General features: G+C 47.7%; 1 protein-coding gene across 2 annotated transcripts in view; it reads right to left on the bottom strand.

The window, feature by feature from the left end:
* GTPBP1 (GTP binding protein 1) overlaps positions 1 to 18,754 on the bottom strand; it is a 69,623-nt gene extending 50,869 nt beyond the window's left edge. For both annotated transcript variants that reach the window (XM_086963372.1, XM_086963377.1), the window contains exon 1: positions 18,531 to 18,754. In XM_086963372.1, coding sequence (XP_086819498.1) covers positions 18,531 to 18,692 — 162 coding nt within the window. In that variant the 5' untranslated portion in view covers positions 18,693 to 18,754. The remainder of the gene's footprint in view (positions 1 to 18,530) is intronic.
* Between the last annotated feature and the right edge of the window lie 921 nt (positions 18,755 to 19,675).

Here is a 19,675-nt window from a genome sequence, read left to right as displayed (position 1 = left end):
CATGCTTAAATCTCTGCACCCATGCTACATCACTGTGATGCCAGGGCCAAAAATAAAAATGAAGAGAATCCTGAGCCATCTTGGATCTGGGAAAAGTTGTGGATATTACATACAGGGACATACGCCTTGCTTAGTAGCACTGTCAAAAACCAAAGATAACTCTCACTCTACCTGACCTCTTCAACATTTTCAAGCACTCTGGGATGAATTAAGTTTGGTCAAATGGTATCTGTTCCTCTTTGACCCTTAGGAAAGATACACTCAAAAAGTAGGGAGAATGTGGAAAACGTGTTTCTTCGAAAATGCAGTTCCTTGGATCAGAGGAAGAGAGCTCTTGTGAAGTTTAGGTTGCCAAACACCGCACAGCTGAGACAATACACAGGTAAACCATTACATGCCTGAAGCCAAAAACTGGTTGGCCAGGTTGACTCAGACTGATCAAACAGCATCACTACCGGTTGTAAAGCTGTGCTCCCTTTGACAGACTTACAGATAGTCCATCAGATGAGAGGCAGGCGGGACTATAAGCAGCAGAGATCACATTCACTCCTCTAGACTATGGAACCCTTGAAAGAATAGGACACTGACAGGAATCGTGTTGTATTGAGGTTTTGCAAGTGTGAAACTGAATTGGAATACCAAAACCCCACTTCTAACAGCCAAGCGAAAGCCTTCCTTTGAGATAACCGATTTTAGCACTCCTTAGATACTGAGGTTGTGATATGTAAAGAGTATAGGCAGATCAGACCATTACTGCATTCTGTGAAAACGAGACCATCAGACAAATGGGTCTGCTCTCTTGGGGACAATGCTGGTCCAACCAGAGGGTATTAAATGGCTGCGCATAGCAATAGACATGCACCTTGGTGCAAATCTAATTTTTTTTGCCTTTATTCGAAGCAGTTCATAAAGAACATGTATTAGGTGTCTTTGTGAAATAGAGCTGTTATGCACATAATTCTTAAAGGATTTGCCAGTGCCAATGTTCCCGATGTTCTCGGGCTGAAATTAGTTTGAGGTAACGTCTAGTGACCTTAAATGCTACAAGTTTCACCTCCCTCGACGCTACCCAAAAGCAGACTAAAGACAGCAAAACCAACTAACATCACATGTCCATATTTTTTCGTCTCTTCTACACCTGCATTCCCTTCTTTCTGTCCTCTGCCATCCAGTACTGGTGTGCGATGGGTCGCTTACCCACAATCCAAGAAACCAACATAGCGGGGCTTCAAGGCAAAGGGTTCGGGAAAAGACGAGGTTTGCTTCTCTTGCGGGAGACTAACGATAAGTATGGGTCTTAGCAAACAGGCTTCCGCTGCATAAAAAGACACCACTCCCTTTCTGAGCCACAGAGCTGGCAAGGAGATAAGACATGTGCAAAAGTGAGAGACCACAAGTGGAGAGTGTGAGACATAAGTCCTGGTTTCAGATACGAACCAAGTCAGGCCCAGTCCCACAAAACAGCAGTCTGTCTACACGGTTTAAGCCAAGGCGAGCCAAACAATATCTCCAATGCCTGCAAATATTCTCAGGCAAACTTAATGATGTCTTCTCAAGTATCACCGGAGACAGGGCTGTCTATCTCCACACACGTCATTCCTCAACACATCCTATGCTGAAGACCTTAGTGCCAGATCAGTATAGCGGATGCCAAGTCTTAAGAGACCCAGCATGTAAGGAGCGCTTCTTAGGACTGCCAAATGTGTGTGGCTGGAGGGGGATGTGCACGTGTTGCTTCGGGTAAATGTGCAGCACAATAGTTGCACAAACAAAACACGTACACTGATTTGAGAAATTAGAGTGCAAGGGACAAAAGGACACACAGATGTTCCAATCTAATGCTGTAAGCAGGCAAGCGTACCCAATGCAAACACTTATGCAATTTCCCGATGTGCCTTCACTGAACACTAAATCCATTCACGTTCAAGTTTGACTTCCAGTACAACATATCTATTGACACCTACAAAGACATTTCACAAGTATCAAGAGACAGGATTGACATATGTGGGTGTAGCTTTACAATGGAGACCCATAGATGATGGATACAGACACCACTTGTACGGTTAAAGCTCAACTTACCACATATCCACCCAAGACAGTTTCACATGCAATTACAGATCTACAGACATACTGCATTCTGAAGAGCCCCTCCACTACCTGTAAATGGCTTTTGCTTTCCACCACGGTGTCCCTTTTCCAACAGAGCACTTCAATGCTTTATAGAGAAACGGACTCTACATAATGACACTTATACAGATTAAAGTTTCTAGTGTATGTTTCTGCATGCAACAGAGCCACAGATGTGTACAAGTGTGTATCACAAATTCCTCATATAACAGACACACAATGCCAAGTACACATGTAGCAAACAGATCTGTGGCTAAGGGTACAACCTAATATTTCCCAAGCAACATCTTAAAACAATTTTACAACTCTATAACAGAAGTTACACAGGCGACACCCACAAATAATAATATACCTTTATAATGTGAGCTACATATGTGACACGTCCACAATCAAGTATACAACTTTCATATTATAATTTACAAAAGAATACATGCAGATGTGCACTTCATATTTCCAGCTGCACATTCAGATCTGTAGAAGTACCGTATGCTAGGTGTAGAAGCACGAACAACAAGAACGTGTGCAATTTTATAATTAAGGCTACTAGTTTTCCCTTTTTGCTGATTTTTAAATACTTATTGAAAACTATGTTTTATATAAGTATTTGTTTTTTTAATATGGATAAAAACGTATATTTGGTTATTTTTTTATAACCAATTACAAATACTGTCAGACATGACTGCGAGGCCAATGCTATGCTTGAAACAAGCATTGAAAATACAATAGGTCTCGCCTTTGATTTAGTTAAAGCCATTTGCTTTGCTAATGGTATTATATAGCAAAGCAAATGGCTTTAACTTAATGAAAGGCGGGACCTATTGCATTTTTAATGTTTGTTATGTCAGTTCCCCTTAAGCACTGTCACCCATTCTGGAAGTAAAGGTATGTCACAGGAGCTTCTTGCAGTTCTAAAAGCACGGTCAGAAATCCAATGGGCGCCAAGTGTATTTACGTGAACTGAATGAAGATACTGGCAGTCATTGTACAGGAACAGGGGATATGCTCAGTCATTCTACCAAAGCTAAAGGACGACGAGAGCAGTAAGTTCACAGATTAAAATAAGACATCAGAGACTCTATAGGCTCATACAAGGTGGCAACATTTTGGTAGGTGGATTTGTGGTTCTCAAGACAAGACGCAAGTATGATGTCAAAGGATTCAAAGGTCTGATTGTCAAATGTTGTAGAGGCACTGTTACATGAAGTCTCTGGGTCTCGCAGCCAAACCCCTGCATAAGCCCCCTTACCTGAGACTCTGCTTCTCCGCCCGGCCCAAGGTGGCTTCCCCCAGGTGGGCGCTCCCACAGAGGAGCACCAGGAAGAGCAGTGCACAGGCCCGGGATGGGCACATATCCTGGCTCATGGCAGAGGAGAGGGGGTAAGTCCTCGTCGCAGTGCGAGGGCAGCACATCCTCCTACTGTGTCTGTGCTGCTGTTCAGCAGGCTCTGCACCGGCCTCTCCGCTCCAGTGTGGGCCAGGTGAACAAGGAACGCATGTACAAAGCCCTGCCCGAGTGTTGGGATGGACCGAGCTAACCACAGGAGACACGTCTACCAACAGCATGATTCACGGCGGCGGCCATCTTGTACTGCTTGAAATATATATATATATATATATATATATATATATATATAATATCTACGAGCATCACTAAACCCAGTGAATTATTTCTCTTAAAGCAAAAGTATTATCGTTGACAAGCATTCTTATATTTTGTCAACAAAGATACAGATGCATGTTCTTCCAATCATTTCAGAGCGGATGCGATATACAAAACAAACAATTTTTATAATACCGTAATATTGACTATTGGTGAAATTAATATTTATTAATTCAATATTTGTTTTTGTCTTAGCTTTAGCCAATGCAGTTTAAGCTTGGCCTACATTGGACAGCCTCTTCCCATGCGCCACTGATGCATGTTATTGTCTGGTTCTAAGATGCATGGGCTCCGACACATTACTTTCCGAGAAAATAGATGGTTTTAACTGGCAGAGTGGTTATGGACACAAGTGTTGAATTCATCAGCCCCTCTCTCCTTCAAAACAGTCTTTGATAAGTGAACATACATCACATGTTCCCTTGTGAACACGGTTGACGTCCCTCAGGCCTTAGCCTAGAATGGATGTTGTTGCCAATGTCTAGGTTTTGGAGAGATAGTTAGGCACGGTCAACCCCATTGTATTTCTAAATACTTGTTTAAAGAACAGTTTGCAGAACACCACAGTTAACGTGGGCAGTTTTGATTTTTTCAATTTAATGGGTTGGATAATGCTTAGATGCTTTTACTTGTGTGGTTAAGAGATGAAAAACGTAGTTTTGGCAGATTGTCATTAAGTCAAGCTTGTGATTAAGCTAGGGTGAACTTACTGATCAGGCTCATGGCTTCTCGGTTATTTAAACAAGTTGGAGTAGTGGAGGAGCGGGTTTACAGCAGATTTACGGAATGCATACGAACGAGTAACAGTATTTATCTGCAATGAATTGCATCATGGTTGAGACTGGAAGAAAGAGAGAGATACGAAAGGAGAAGATGGAGTAGGTTGAAGCTTTTCATGGATCGCGAGTTATTAGCGTATTTTCCAACAAGTTGCCAGAAGTAATCGGTATTTGTGAGTAGCAAGTAAAGAAACTGTTGACAACGCCACGTTCGCTCTATGCAGTCCTTCAGCAGGATCTCCCTCCTCTGAATCGGGCACCAGAGGAGACAGTGGTTAAGCACATATCCAGTGAGGAAGGTTAAATTCGCAGTTACCTTTCTTCCAAGCAAAAGCTCAGTTTAATGTAAAGAATTGATGGCATTGCCATTTTAAATATGAATCTGAGTGAGAGAAAAGCCTCTCCCTTTGACGGTTTTCTTACTGTTTGGGGCTCATCAATTTACCTTATCTCATGGTCCTTGCAAGTGAGGTCACTTAAGAGTGTGGCTGTAGCATCCAGAGCGTCTGGTAGTGCTGTTGTTGAACACAGCCAAGTTAATTTTCTAAGTAGAGTAATCCTTTTTAGGTATTGGTTCTGACTGTGCATCTGTCAAACAGACCTATTGCTAACAATATACTTAGAGCGGACTCTGGGTCTGTCTCTTTTAACCATTGGCTTTCTTCCACCTGCCTCTTTCAACCATAGGCTGCAGACTTTGACAATCAATTCGTAGGTCAGCCCAGCAGAGTATTCTTCTCTCACCTTATGCTATTGACTGTTTAGGTGTATTTTTCTTCTCCATTCCACTCCACTGTCGACAGCCCCGGTCACTGCATCCTCTTCCCTCCAGTGTTAATACATTAAACACAAACCTAATGCCTTTGCCAGTTCTTGTTGCGCCTTTGAGGACACCTTATCTGTTTTGCCATCCCTGACTCCTTGTCTAGTCCAGGGAGGTTTCTCGAGCCTGTTTTCACACATATTATTTGCTAGTGAGGGAATCCTGTCTCCCCTGAAGTCCAACGGTACTTGCAGGCTTTGCATTGCTTCCCTGGAAGCTACCTGGAGCACTTTAAGAAAACAGGCAGGTGACCAGTCTCCTCCAGCAATGGTTGGGGCTGTGAGAGTTTGCACCCTCTTGGGGCAGGCTATGGATGCGGGTGATCCTCACAGCTTCTTGAGCTAGAGGAGCAGCCAGGCACCACGTTCAAAAGGTTAAAGAAAAGGCTTGCGCACAACTTGGTGATGTAAAAGGACTCTCACATAACTTCCCTCCTCGCTGCCCCCATCTGCCCCACATTTTTGGTCTCCCGTGGCATTGTAATCGTTATTCTTTTGAGATGATAGTCTGAAGAAACGGACGCAGTTCAACCTACGATGGAAAGTAAAGGCGAAAACACCGATTATATTGGAAGTGTCCTAAAGTCTCTATTTCCGATAATAATTTCATTCTTTTGCCAACACAGAGGCGATAGTGCCCTACACTGAAACGGAAAGGAACTCGAAAGTATTAATGCATGTCCCTGGAGATAAGTCAGGCCGCACAATGGCGTAGGATTGCTGTGGGGAACGCCTTCATCTATGCAGCGGGGGCGAATGAATGGGCGGCCATTACTGACTGGAACTCCCATTTAATCCTGCTCTAGTTCTTGGAGAGGCTGCCATTCATAAGACAGGCTCTTGTTTTATGCCCAGAGCAGTATTTAGGTTAGTGGGTCTGTCATTTCCTGCTGTTATTGCTGCATGAATGGATCTGCTGAGTCAGAAAGAGTTTCACCTGCACTGGAACGTGTGGGCGCCTTGTGCTCCTCCGAAGCGCTCCACTGTTAATGCACGCACAAGGCAGACCTAAGCATCCGCTGTGCACAAAAGAATACAAAAGTGGAAATTGCTTGTCCCAGAGTTTTCTTTTTCATTATTGTGTTGGATTAATGTGATTAAGTTAGCAATCTGTGTTGAGCTTACTTTGATAACGGACGGGAACGCATGGGCTCTCATTCTCAATAAGTGTCTTGTCCTGCAAATGGTAGAGGATATGAAAACAAGCGCGGTACCGCAAAGGCAGCCACGGGTTTATTTTCGCATTGAGCTTTCACTGTAAGTGAAAGTGCGATGCGAAGGGGGGCGCTAGAGGGCGCACTGCGGAATGGCCGCACTGTCGTGAGGCTCCCGCTGCCCGGAGCTATTATCCGCCTAGGGATCCTGATTACCATCGCTGCGCCCTGATCTGACCCCACAGATCTACTGGGATATCGACTGACTACCCACGGTCCAACTCCTGGGCCATTCGGAGGTTGCTGGCCGAAGTTACGAGGATCCCAAGTTTCTCCGACTTGCGCTCTGGAAGTCTGATGCCCTCTGGCCCGGCGTCATCGGGCATACCAGTCCGGGGCTCTGCACGTGGGGTGTAGGCCTTGCTCCGCCCCTCTCCACCGGGCCCGCTCGCTGGCCGGGCAAGCCGTTTGGCTCTTCCTTGCTGTCGGACTTATCTCTTGGATCCTACATCTGCCTGCCCGAATACCATTGCTCACGGGGGCGCAACGGATCTTCTTCTTATTTTCTGGGGGCTCGCCCCTTTGGACTGGAAGTGGAGACGGCCATCTTCTCGTCGTTGGGAGTGGCGGGGCGCGCTGGCCTGCTCGTCCCCCCACGATTCGAGCTTTTCTGGCCGTACCCTTTGTCCGACCTATATCCTGACTCCTATTTGCTTTGGTCCCCCATTGCATCATTAGCGCACCATTATGGGGAAGCCGGACACTAAACAATCCAAATTGTCCTTTGACTCTGGAGGGGCTAGGCGGGGGACGCGTTTGCTCCAGGAGGCCGGGACTTCGCGGTCCCCCCCCCCGAATGTCGCTGACAGTGTCCCGCATCCACCACCACCGGACTTTACCCAAATGATGCAGGAGATGAGGCAGGGGTTTGCCACGATAGTGGACAAAGTGGACAAGATATCGTCACGCATGGATGCGGTCGTCCAGAAGCTGGACGTGCATGAGGAGCGATTGACGGCGGCGGAACAGCGCATTTCGGACCATGATGACACGGCGGCCACCCATACCACCCAACTGGCGAGAATGGACAATATCTTGCGTGTCATTGCCGCTAAGAATGAGGAGTTGGAGGCGAGGAGTAGGCGCAACAACGTGCGCATTGTAGGTGTGCCGGAGTCCACGAATGTGGGCAAAATGGAGACTTATGTGGAGAGGCTACTGGTGGGCGCCATTGGGGCGGAAGTGTTCTCATCCCAGTTCATCGTTGAGAGAGCGCATCGGACACTGGGACCTCGGCCGGCCTCTGGGGCTGCACCGCGCCCCATCATTGCGCGCCTTTTGAACTATCGTGACCGAGACGCCGCCCTCCAGGCTGCCCGCACTAACAGGGCCCTTTCCTTCGAAGGGGTGTCTTTCGCCATGTACCCCGACTTCACGCCGATGGTGCAGGGCCAGCGTCGTAAGTTCCTGGGGGTGAAAAAGAAGCTTCGGGATCTACAGGTGGACTACGCCTTGCTGTACCCTGCTAAACTTAGAGTGACGCACCAGGCTAAACAACATTTTTTCACCAACCCACAGCATGCTGAGGATTTTGCGAAGCGCCTCCGGCGCGAGCGAGCAGCTGCGGATCGGGGAGGCGATCGAGACCCTGAGGATGAACATTCGGCGGCTGAGGAGGAGGTCGCTTGATTGTGGTGACTTTGGTCGTTGTCTCTCCTTTTACTGTTTTTTTTTGAGTATTCTGGACGGGTACCTGTTATATTGAGTTCTACTGCCTTCCTTCTCCGCATTTGCGGCCTAACTATTGCCCGCTTTTACTTTTGCTGGTGCGGGGGTCATGTCTTTATTGAGATGAGTGAGTGCGTTTTGTTTCTTGGGGTCGGTATGGCGCCGCAGGATGGTGCTATCTGGTGTCGCGCTCTGGGCACCCACCCCCCCGCGCTGCGCCTGGGGCCGTCTGACACCTGTTGGCGCGGACACTGGCGTGGCGTGAGGGAGTGGTGTCGTGCACCTCTGGAAGGTTCCCCGGAGGGTGTGCCCCATGTGTACCTTTGGTTTGGATTCTAGTCCTATGTTGTTTGACTGGATGTGTGTTGGGGAATGGGGGGGGGGGGGGGGGGTGGGGGTGCGTATGGCCTGATGGTTGGGGTGGTATCAGGTGGGTGGATGGGGCGGGAATGAAGCTGTCCATGTTTGTTTGCCCGGGACCCCTGGGTCGATATGAGAGGTGCTGCTGTTGTCTGGGTGCACAGGAGTGGTGTCGCGCCCGCTATCTAGGCTGGTCCGCTTCTTTATCTGGCGGAACTGATCCTGGGGTCCGTGCTCCCGTCCATCTTGGGCCCGAGTGCACCGGCCGCCATCTTAGGCTGCCACGTGACGGGGAGCGCTATGTAATGGGAACACGTGTGCGAGTTGCGGGTTGCGTAAGTTGGATTGGCGGCGTGCGGCGTGCAGTATGCTCTGAGTGCTTGTTGCATGGATGGTTTGGCTGGGGGGGGTTGTTGAAGTTTTGGTTGAATGGTTCGGAGATGGCTGGGGAATGTGTGGAGTGTATGTGGGGGGTTGTCCGCGCCCTAGGGTATGGACCTGTCGCTGGCTGTTGCTGGTAGTTGGATGCCCTGTATTTGGTTATTGGGTCCCATGGGGCCCTGAAACTGGGTAATGTCGACTGCTGTTATAGATCAGATATCGATTCTATCCTGGAATGTACGGGGACTTAATGATGCCAGGAAATGTCGTAGTGTGATCCAGTACCTGGACAGGCATGCTCTTCATGTTGCTCTCCTCCAGGAGACGCATCTGCGTCCCGCTCCTTCCCCCAACTTTGGCGGGAGGTGGGCTGCGGCCAGGGGGTTTGCTTCCTATTCTTCTTATGCTCGAGGGGTTGTCATCCTTGTTAAAAGATCGCTCGCATTTCAGGAACTGGGATTTGTGGGGGACCCTGAGGGGCGCTATGTGCTACTGTGGGGGCGGCTTGGGCAGAACACTGTACTGTTCGTTAATTGCTATGCTCCTAATGTCGATACGCCAATCTTTTTTGTCACTTTGTGGGGTCATGTTCTTGCTGTGGATGCCACTTACATTGTGTGGGGGGGTGATTTCAATTTTGCATTTCATGCCCAGTCGGACAGATCGGAGGGGAGTCCTCAGTATAATGTACAGGCTAGAGAAGTATTGCGTGGGATTGTGGAGGAGGCTGGGTTGGTCGACAGCTGGAGGTACGCCCACCCTGCCACCAAGGAGGGCACTCATTACACCACACATGCTCGTTCATGGGCGAGACTGGATTATGTGTTTCTCTCTAGAGGGTTGGCAGCTGGCCTACGGGAGGCTACACATCTGGCTCGGACGTATTCTGATCACTGTCCGGTGAAGGTTGTTCTATCCGTCCCCGGGCTGCATAGGCCGCGCCCACCTTGGCGTCTATTTCCGACTGCTTTGCTTGACCCGGTGTTCAAAGAGGAGCTTGGTGCAGAGGTAGAGGCGTTCTTCCCTAGAAACAAGGGCTCTGTGGACAGCGTCGAGGTCATATGGGAGGCGTTCAAGGTTACGATCCGGGGTGTCACTATTTCTAAAAGTTGTGGAGTACTTCGACTGATTGTTCGGACCCTCGAGAGCTTGGAGGCTGACTTGCGAGACTTAGAACGCAGGATGCAGGTTGACTCTGATCCCGATCTTCTGGCGCAGTTCCGTACTAAACTCTCCGAATACGAGGAGGAGGCTGCTAGAGAGGCTAAGCATAGGGGGAAATACTGGACGGCGAGGCGATACTGTGAAGGGGAGCGGCCCGGTAAGGTCCTCGCTGCCCTTACTAGACATCCAAGACATGGGTCGGACGTGTTGGAATTGGTGTCACCGGATGGCACTCGCTGTCGGGACACTTCGGAGATTCAGCGTACTTTTATTGACCATTATGCACACCTTTACATGACACAGCAGACGGGTGAGACTCGTTATGGCGGATTTCTTGATGAACTGGCACTTTGTTGGTTATCGGATGGTCATCGGGAGTTCTTAGGCAGGCCCCTAGAGGTGGAAGAGGTCAGGACTGCCATCATGTCTCTGTCTAATGGGAAGGCCGCCGGTCTGGATGGCCTTCCTGCTGAATTTTATAAGTGTTATGTGGACACCATGGCCCCTGTTCTCCGTGAGGTTTTTGAGGAGTCCCTGGAGGAGGGACGTCTGCCGGGTTCCATGCGGGAGGTCGCCATTACGTCGCTGCTTAAGCCGGGTAAGGATCCGCAGGATGTGGGCTCCTATAGACCCCTCTCATTGCTCAACTGCGATGTCAAAATTCTCGCGAAGGTTTTGGCAGTAAGACTAGCCGAGCTCATGCCCGTTATTGTATTGCCTGACCAGTCGGGATTTGTGCCCGGCCGTGCTACATCCCACAATCTTCGCACCTTGTTTTCGCTTGTGTCGACCATTGCTCCTACTGTCCCGGTTGCTGCTATCTTTCTTGATGCCACAAAGGCGTTTGACTCTGTTGAATGGGGCTATCTTATTGATGTTCTTTGTCGGATGGGTTTCCCCAGGATCTTCATCTCATGGGTTAAGCTCTTATATACCGATCCGATGGCGAGGGTAGTGGTGAATGGGGTGTTATCCCCCTCGTTCCCTCTTACGAGAGGGACCCGACAGGGATGCCCCCTCTCGCCCCTCTTGTTTGCTATAGCCATTGAGCCGCTGGCCTGTAGGATTCGTCAGTTTCACCAGCAGAGCGCCTTTAATTGTCTTCAGCGACAGGTCGGTATTTCGTTATACGCCGATGATGTTACGCTCTATGTCAAGGACCCTGAGAACAACCTTAATTCGCTCTTACGGGAGCTGGTTGCTTTTGGGGGTGTCTCCGGTGTCCATATCAACTGGCGGAAGTCTCAATTTTTCCCCCTCACTGCTGCTGTAGCTAGATTTCCCCTTGACTACCCTCTGGAATGGTGTGATTCGGAGTTGCGATATCTTGGCATTGTCGTGTCCTTGGACAGAGAAGAATCGATTCGACTTAATTATGGTGTGGCTATTACTAAACTTGCAGACGATGTCACCAGGTGGATGTCCTTGCCTCTCTCCATGGCCGGTAGGGTGTCCCTTATCAAGATGGTAGTTTTGCCTCGCTTTCTTTACCTCTTTCAAAACCTTCCGTATCATCCTGGTGCTTATTTCTTTCGCAGACTTCGTTCTGAGCTCACTCGGTTGTTCTGGGGGGGCAAGCAGCCACGGGTGGCTTGGGCTACCCTTACGTTGCCCTATGCTGATGGCGGTTTCGACGTCCCCGACTTTGAGCTTTATTATCTCAGCGCTCAGGCGCATTACGCTTATCACTGGATGCGCCCCACGCCGTTTATGCCCCAAATTGCTGCTGAACATTGGGTTGCCCACCCGCTCCCATTGGAGGGGATGGTTTTGGGCAAGGTGTCAGATGTGGAAACGCCTCGCACGACGGTGACGTGCACGGTGGATGCTTGGAAACGGGTGGCTCAATTGCTGGGCGTTTCCTTTCTTTATTCGCCGGCCTTGCCTCTGTCTTATCATCCTGATTTGTCGCTGTTGTTGGAAACGGGGTTTCAACGAATGTGTAGGCGGCTAGGTATCCTCACGTGGGGCGACTTGTTTCATGAAGGTGCCTTCCGTACGCAGGCTCATTTCTTCGGAGCGGCTGCTTGCTCCCCGCTGGAGCTGTTCTACTTTATCCGCTTGCGGCAGGGCATGCGTGCTCTGCTACCAGACTTCCCTTCGGAGCCTGGGGTTACCCTCCCCCTCCACGTGCTGTTGGTTTCAGATGGGCGACACCTGGTGTCGAAATTATACGGGGCTATTCGCAGACAGCGTTCGGTCCCGGCCAATCGGGTGCGCGAGCAGTGGGTTGCCGAGTTGGGTGCTCCTATTACCGACGAGCAATGGAAGTACTGCTGTGGGCTCACGGCCAATGTTTCCTCTAGTTGTCGCCTTAAAATTATCCACTACAAGTTTGTTCAGAGGTACTATTATACCCCGGCGAGGAAACTACGGTTTCATTTGGCGGAGGATGACAGGTGTGCTAGGTGTCGTGCGGAAGGCGCTGACTTCCTGCACTTGGCTTGGAGTTGTGTGGGGGTGTTAGAATATTGGACTCAGGTTCATGTAGCCCTGCAGATTATGGCGGAGGATGGGGTGGCATTTGACCCCTTAGTGATGTTGCTGGGCTACTCTAAGGACGTGCCTGCCTCTCACCGTAGGTTTGTTGACGTGGCCCTGCTGCTGGCTAAGCGCAGGGTTGCTTGTTGCTGGGGTCGTGGCAGGGTGCCGCGCTTTCAGGATTGGTTGACTGACCTCATATACTGTCAGGATCAATACAATATCTATTCTGACCTGATGCCTGTCAGATGCAGACCGAAGGACTTTTGGAGCCCGCTCCAGGTGTACCTCCTAACCAGAGCTGCGCAGGACTCTGATTCTGAACTCGGGGACCGTGAAGGGATTGGTTGATGGCAACATGGTGGGCTGGGATCTTCCAGTATCGGGGGAGAGGCTGAGCCGTCTCCTTGACATGCGAGCTGCTGGGGGCTGTAGTTCCCCTTACGACAAGTGTGGGGCTAGGAATTGAAATCGTATCCCTGTAGGGCACCTTTATTTTATGTGTCCCTTTTCTCTGAGTCTCCTTTGTTTTATTTGCTATACGCTAACAGAATGTGTCCATACTGTATTGTCTTATTAGCTTGCCTGAACATGCTGGATCGTTGCCCTCTAATTTGCACTGTACATTTCGATGTTGCTCCTTGTATTGCCTGGTATGCTGCCCCGTACTTGCTTGTATCTCATTTTTTGGCTCTGACGTACCATTGTAATGGCCATATGTGACTGTATGTATTGTGTATGCACTTCCCTTGACCCTGCTTGTCTCCAAATAAAGGTTTAAAAAAAAAAAAAAAAAAAAAGAAAGTGCGATGCGAAAATAAACACGCGGATGACTTTTCCAAAGACGAATGTGAAGAAAATAGTGCGTAGGGACTAATGAAGGAGAAAGTTTCAAGCCGCCGGTAACCGATCCAATCACGATAGGTGGGGTCAAAAGGATAAAAGGCGGCAACAAGGAGGGACTAAGAAGCCTTCTTTACAATCAAAAGCCAGCGTTTTCCATGGAAGATGACGCTACCCAATTAAAAAGATGGGCGAAGCTTCAACTCCGCCTCCGAGAGCTTCGGAATCTGGATTGATTCCAAGAAGCCCTCGTATGACGAGCAGCGCATGAGCGTCTTTCGCCAGGCCGAGACCTAAAAAAAAGAGAGAGAGAGAGAGAGAGAGAGATTGAGAGAAACACTTTTGTGGCTTAAGCAGAAGCAGATGTGCACAAGATTGAATCTAAAATCAAAGTGCCTAAAGAAAAGTAGTTCCCTAAATAGGATCAGTCAAAGGATAAGTTGTGAAATCAACATAGTAAAGAGGTCATATTGTAGGGCATTGTCAAACACAAAAGGAAGGAAAACTATTAAATAAGAAGCAAGTAAATGAGTGACAAAGACAACCAATAGTAAGCTATGGGTGTGCTACAAGTGCACTACCATTTTTGGGAGAAGTCTACAAGACACTTTCACCTGCAGACAGCTAAAAGCTATTGGGTCAATTTTGTAGATGGCAAAAAATGAAATGTTGTGACACCATAATTTAAACTTTGTGACCCCTCCACCTCCCCTTTACTTATCTCATACTTCCTCCTCCTATGATCACCAAAAAAACACTTTCTAGGCCCTTCCCTCTTCTAGCCCTCCACTATCCTTTTCAATCCAAATAACAAACTCACATGTCCACCACTCAAAATAATTTCACATCTCTCTATACTAATTACCCACTAATCCTCTTTGGGTTCCAGAGTAGCATGCCACTCGACGAAAAGCACTGACACCTTATCAGGGGTAGTAAGCACTATATAATTACAATACTATAAGGTGGAAAAACCAAATGGGCCACATTTGTTTGCACACTTGCTGCAGAGATCTGTGTGTGTAATCTGTGTCGCACGTTTGAGGCCCTGCGAGGCGGACTCAGCCTATTAACCCTACGGTGGACATACTGTATATTATAATAAAGTCCAATCTTTAAATAAAGAGTATTAATAATATTAATACTGATAAAAGCTGCTCCAGTGAATAAAACAGATTTAAGACCAGCTTGAAGTATTCAGTGCTGAAAGCCTCAGATGTGCTTTGTACTGTTCACATGCATTTATTTATTCCATCCATAGAGCCCTGTGCGACACCAGTAAAAGCTGGATTTACATTGATTACTTCATAAGTGCACAGATTGTGGAGTTAAAATGCTGATCTTGTGTGCTATGTAATGGTTTTCTAGTGATTTAAGCAGCACTCATTCTGCGCGTGGTAAATTCTTGCAGCACTTGTATGCAGGACACAGCAATATTGCCTCCTGGTGCATAACTGCAGGTGCTGGTTGGTCAAAAATGTCAAGGTATCCAAGGGCTTTAACATTTCATTAAGGCTCTGTATGCATTACATGACTGCAAAGCATACCCGTATGGCCCATGTTATTTCTGTACCATGACTAACCAACCTGGGAGAAGTTCGCGGAGTAGCACTACGTGGAACTCTGCGAAGTGCAAAAAAAGAAAAACTCTGCCGCACTATGCGTAGCTCTGCAGGTGGCGGAGTACAATAGAAAAATGCAGTTTGAGTTGATTGCACAGTGCAGGATACTTATCCGCACTGTGCAATAATTGCGAACTGCACCATGCATACGCAAGCAGTCCCTGCTTTTCTTTTCTGCCGCTCGAGTAGATTTTTACTATAGCGGCAGCTTTCTCAACGTGAACAGGCAGTTTCTCAACGTGAGCTGTCAGAAGCGTACGTGACCACTCGCAATGAGAAACCTGACCCCCCGCCGCGTTGAGAAATCTCGCAGAGATGTTGATTTTCCACGCACGCCAACTTATGTTGATGATCGCGAACGAGGAAAAATCTCGACGGGAGGTTGATTTTCCTCGTGGTCGCCAACTTGACATTGACGAACGCGGAGAAAAACTTTTCGGAGCTGCGCGTAACACGGAGTGCAGAAAATTCCAAAAGCGTAGCAGAGTTCACCACCCAGGGTTAACCATTACAGGCCTTTCCCTTGGTGCACTCCCTATGCTTCACTTTGTATTTGTGTTCTGCTGCAGACTCCTTACAGCCTGTGTACTCTAGTGCAGTGTTAGTGATGAAGGACACAATTGCAGGCTGGAGATGCCTCTGGGCTGTGAGTAACCAGGAGAGGCACGGGTCAGGTTTATCAGAACGTGTGAAATCTGAGGGCCAGAGGTGTGACAGGCACTTGTTTGTAACACCCCAATAGCTGGGGCCGTGTATTAATGGTGTACACAGGGGCTGGTTTGAGGCTCCCATTTTGGTACTCTAGCACCTGTCAAGCCCATAAAAAAATCTACGCAAAACCCCGATATCTCACTAGAGTACAGTTCACATGCCCCCACCAACCTGCACATAGATCCTGTCAATCACACAAAACACCCCGAGTGCCATAGCTTTCACCCAATCCATCTAAAGTGCCGCAAGGCAATGCACTTTATACTTAAGGAAACCACACAATACAATCATGACATGGGTTTTGCAAGTTTATTTTCTCATGTGTCGGAAGATGTCATACTTTAAACTATGGCTTGTTTCCATGGCTTCCATTTTATTTAATTTTGTTGGTGTATATTTTGTTTGAGACAATTGACAACCGAAGCCTTTAGTGGTTTATGAAGAATCCCTCAGAGGGCTGCCCTTTAATAACATGTATGACTGGTGCAGGATTCTTCATGGCAACCCCCAGCACAGTTAGTGATGCCAAGTGCTGCCTGGCATGGGAATGAGCCTATAACAGCTCCATTGCCATTTTAAAGCCGACAGGTCAAGCTGGAAACACAATCGACTTAACTCTAGCCTGTCATTTTGTATTTGCACCTATGAAATGTCCCTGAAGGTTCTTTTGGCATTTTTTGGCTTTGACCCCCTCCATCGGAAGCTTGCATCGTCTGCTCTCTGTGTCCTTTCATTGGGTGCCTCATCAACGCCTGCAGGTCTCCGTTTGTTGCCATATGGGACGCCTCTCCAGCTCCATTTGCACCCCTGGGGGACCACAAACCCCGCAAACTAAAGGTGCATGGTCTTTAAACTTTTAGGGGTACGATCAGTCCTATTTAGAGGAGGAATATCACTGCTGTTTTAAGTTTATCCGCCTCCCCCGGCTTGCTCTAACACACTCTGTGTTGATTTGTAGAGTGTCTAATGATGTACTGCTGCCCTCCATGTTACTCTGTCGTCTTAATACCTGCTGTTTGGTGTCTTACACTGCGTAAACAATAGTCATTAAATTCCCACTGTGAACATGAGACCAGCAGCGGGCTTTATTATATACATACATCTTAAGAACCAGGAAGTGATAATTTTTCCGGAAATCTGTAGGCAGGAGATCTGGTTTAGGGTTGTTTACGTTTTCAATTTCATTGTCATCCTATTCTGCATTTACAGCCTCTGTGTGGGTGATTCTCCTCACATCAGGGAAGTCTCCAGCCTGCAGCACCCACAACAGAGTGACGTTATGAACTATGAGCACCTGGCTATGAATAGCCACAAAGACAGTGACCAGGAAGTAGACAAAAGGGTGGTTTTACATAAAATACCCTTCCCATTCAGAACAACAGAGACTGCAGCCCCCATTACCTCCTCTAGTATACATCAAGTCACAGTGCTACAGGAAGACTAGACAGGAGCCACTCTTAGTAAAAAGATCTAATAGACAGGAGCCACTCTTAGTAAAAAAAGATCAAATAAAATTTCTTTAGGAGCCTATTCTCTTGTCCTTACTTCACTCGCCTCTGCTGATACACTTCTACTGTCTTGGAAAACAACACCACACTTTTACTGTACACAGGAACAGGCCAGGGGCTTTCAAAATGGAACCCACAGACCTCTCTACTTCGATTAAGCGTACAATAATACAATGGTTGCATACAAACACACACAGCATACACTTGGATAGGACTGGGTGACAGGGTATAAATCTGACTGCGCATTGGCAAGACAGCCTCAGCAGTGCCAAATAATTCCGTTTTAGTGAGTGAAGAAAACTTTTATTACTGAATATTGGAGGAAGCTTATTGAATGAGACTTTGTTTTTCTGCACCAACTCCCCCTGTGAAACATACAGATCCTGTAACAAAATTGTGATATACCAGCCTATGTTTAAAAGTGCTGCTTTAGGCTAGGCACACAGCAGGCTAGGGATCTTAATGTTCAAATATGCGTACACTTCGGATTTACATGTTTATGCGGTCTGCACTGGAAATGGGGCACTATTTATAATGTTATTTCTTTCTACAGTTTACATCCTCAGATTGCTGGCTATCTCAGAAAGCCTTGTCCCACTACACCCCCAAAAACCCAGCATGAAATCTGTACCTTTAATGACTTATGCTTGATTCCTCTCTTTTCTATTTCCAGAGCGACCCGCTTCACCTTTGATCCCCTGCATACCTTCTATTTCCGAGTATAGCCTCATCTCAGTCTCTTGTCGGTCTGCCTTAATCCTTTTTCTATAATTCTTCAATTGGCTAATAACACATTTCATAGATCACATCCTCTCATCTTCAAACCCCTATCACTTTAACCTTATATCACCCAAATTATGTCAACCAACCATTCACCTGAAACCACATAGCCTCACTAATGATCACACCTAACTGGTAATAATATAACGTATCACTAAGTAAATGGAGTAAATGCATTCATTTTTTTCTTGAGAGCACATAACTAATCGCAGTAACTACTAGATTACATTAAAACACATGCTATGTCCCTGCTCTTTTTTGCACTCCCTCTCTCTAGGGCTCTTTCTCTCGGCTATCAACTCATCCACGTGTGTCATTCCACGACTTTCCCCAACCTCCCCATTTTATCAGCTCCCCCCAGCCTCTTTTCTACCACATATGCCCCCTACCCCATGCCCCTCCCCCAATACCTTGGAACTGAGGTCGGGTTCGCCTCCCCCAGGCCCCTCCCCCTCGCCCTCCGAGCTACTGCCGTCCGAGGCCTCCTCTTCCGGACCGAAAATGTGGGCGGGCAGCTGGACTGCCGGAGACCCGGGGCGGAGGGCACCAGGTGAGGTCGCCGGAGAAGCCATCAGTCAGTAACACACAGCAACCCCGCGCGATAGCGCCACATCACCAGCACCCATGCGCAGTCACGCCCCCAGGGCGTGAGCATCCACGGAGGGGAGGGGTACTGCTCATAGCCGACCAATGGACAGCTGCGAAACTAATTTCTGAAAATGAGGCGTAGATCAACAGTAAGGAAATGCCTCCTATGTTCAGCCATCATGGATTGGGGAATCTGCTTCAATTTGACATGGCATCATATGCAATGAGTGAAGACTTTAAAACGAGGCGTGGGACAAATACAGCGTGGGCTGGCTCTCGTACTACAGTAGCAAATCTCGTTCAAGCGATGCGGGGCAGTTTACTTACCTGATGAAATATGCAAGCAATAGAGTGAGGACTTTTGCAAATAGAGCGTGGGCGGGCTTTCGTACTACAGTAGCACTCTCGTCCAAGCAGTTTGCTTACCTGATGAAATAAGCAGGCAATAGAGCGAAGACGAAAGTCGAAGTCATGGACATAATAATAATTGCTTTCAGTACCAACAAGCATTGGAAAACCATAAGGTCTCGAATTCCAACGATTTGGAGCTATTGGCATTGTAAATGAAAATGCCTTCTATTTATGTTTTGGGTTTTAAAACATAAATACAAGGCACTGTTATTTGCAATTTTCATAGCTTAAAAAATGCAATGAACCTCTTCATCTATACCAACAGAAAGGGCGCTTCAGATATACCAGGTCAAAGAGCAAACACCCCGACTGGCGCAGATGAAAGAGATAACTGTAAAGAATTACTCCTCCGTGTGTGTAAAGAATTCCTTTAATAAATATGAGCCAACACGCATGCTCCTACAAGCGTCGGAGCTGAGCTGCAGTCAGCTTGGCGATAGGCTGGGAACTGTCACTTCTGACAGTTAACAGCTGATGACCTCATTGCTGGTACGGTGTCCTCGCAGGGAAACTGGCAAGCACAAAAGGTAAGGTGTCCCGTGGTGGACACAAGTAT

The sequence above is a fragment of the Lissotriton vulgaris genome, chromosome 1_1 (assembly GCF_964263255.1).
Source record: "Lissotriton vulgaris chromosome 1_1, aLisVul1.2, whole genome shotgun sequence".
Taxonomy (NCBI): Eukaryota; Metazoa; Chordata; class Amphibia; order Caudata; family Salamandridae; genus Lissotriton; species Lissotriton vulgaris.
Note: the sequence above shows the minus strand (reverse complement) of the source record. Positions and strands in the feature narration are given on the sequence as shown.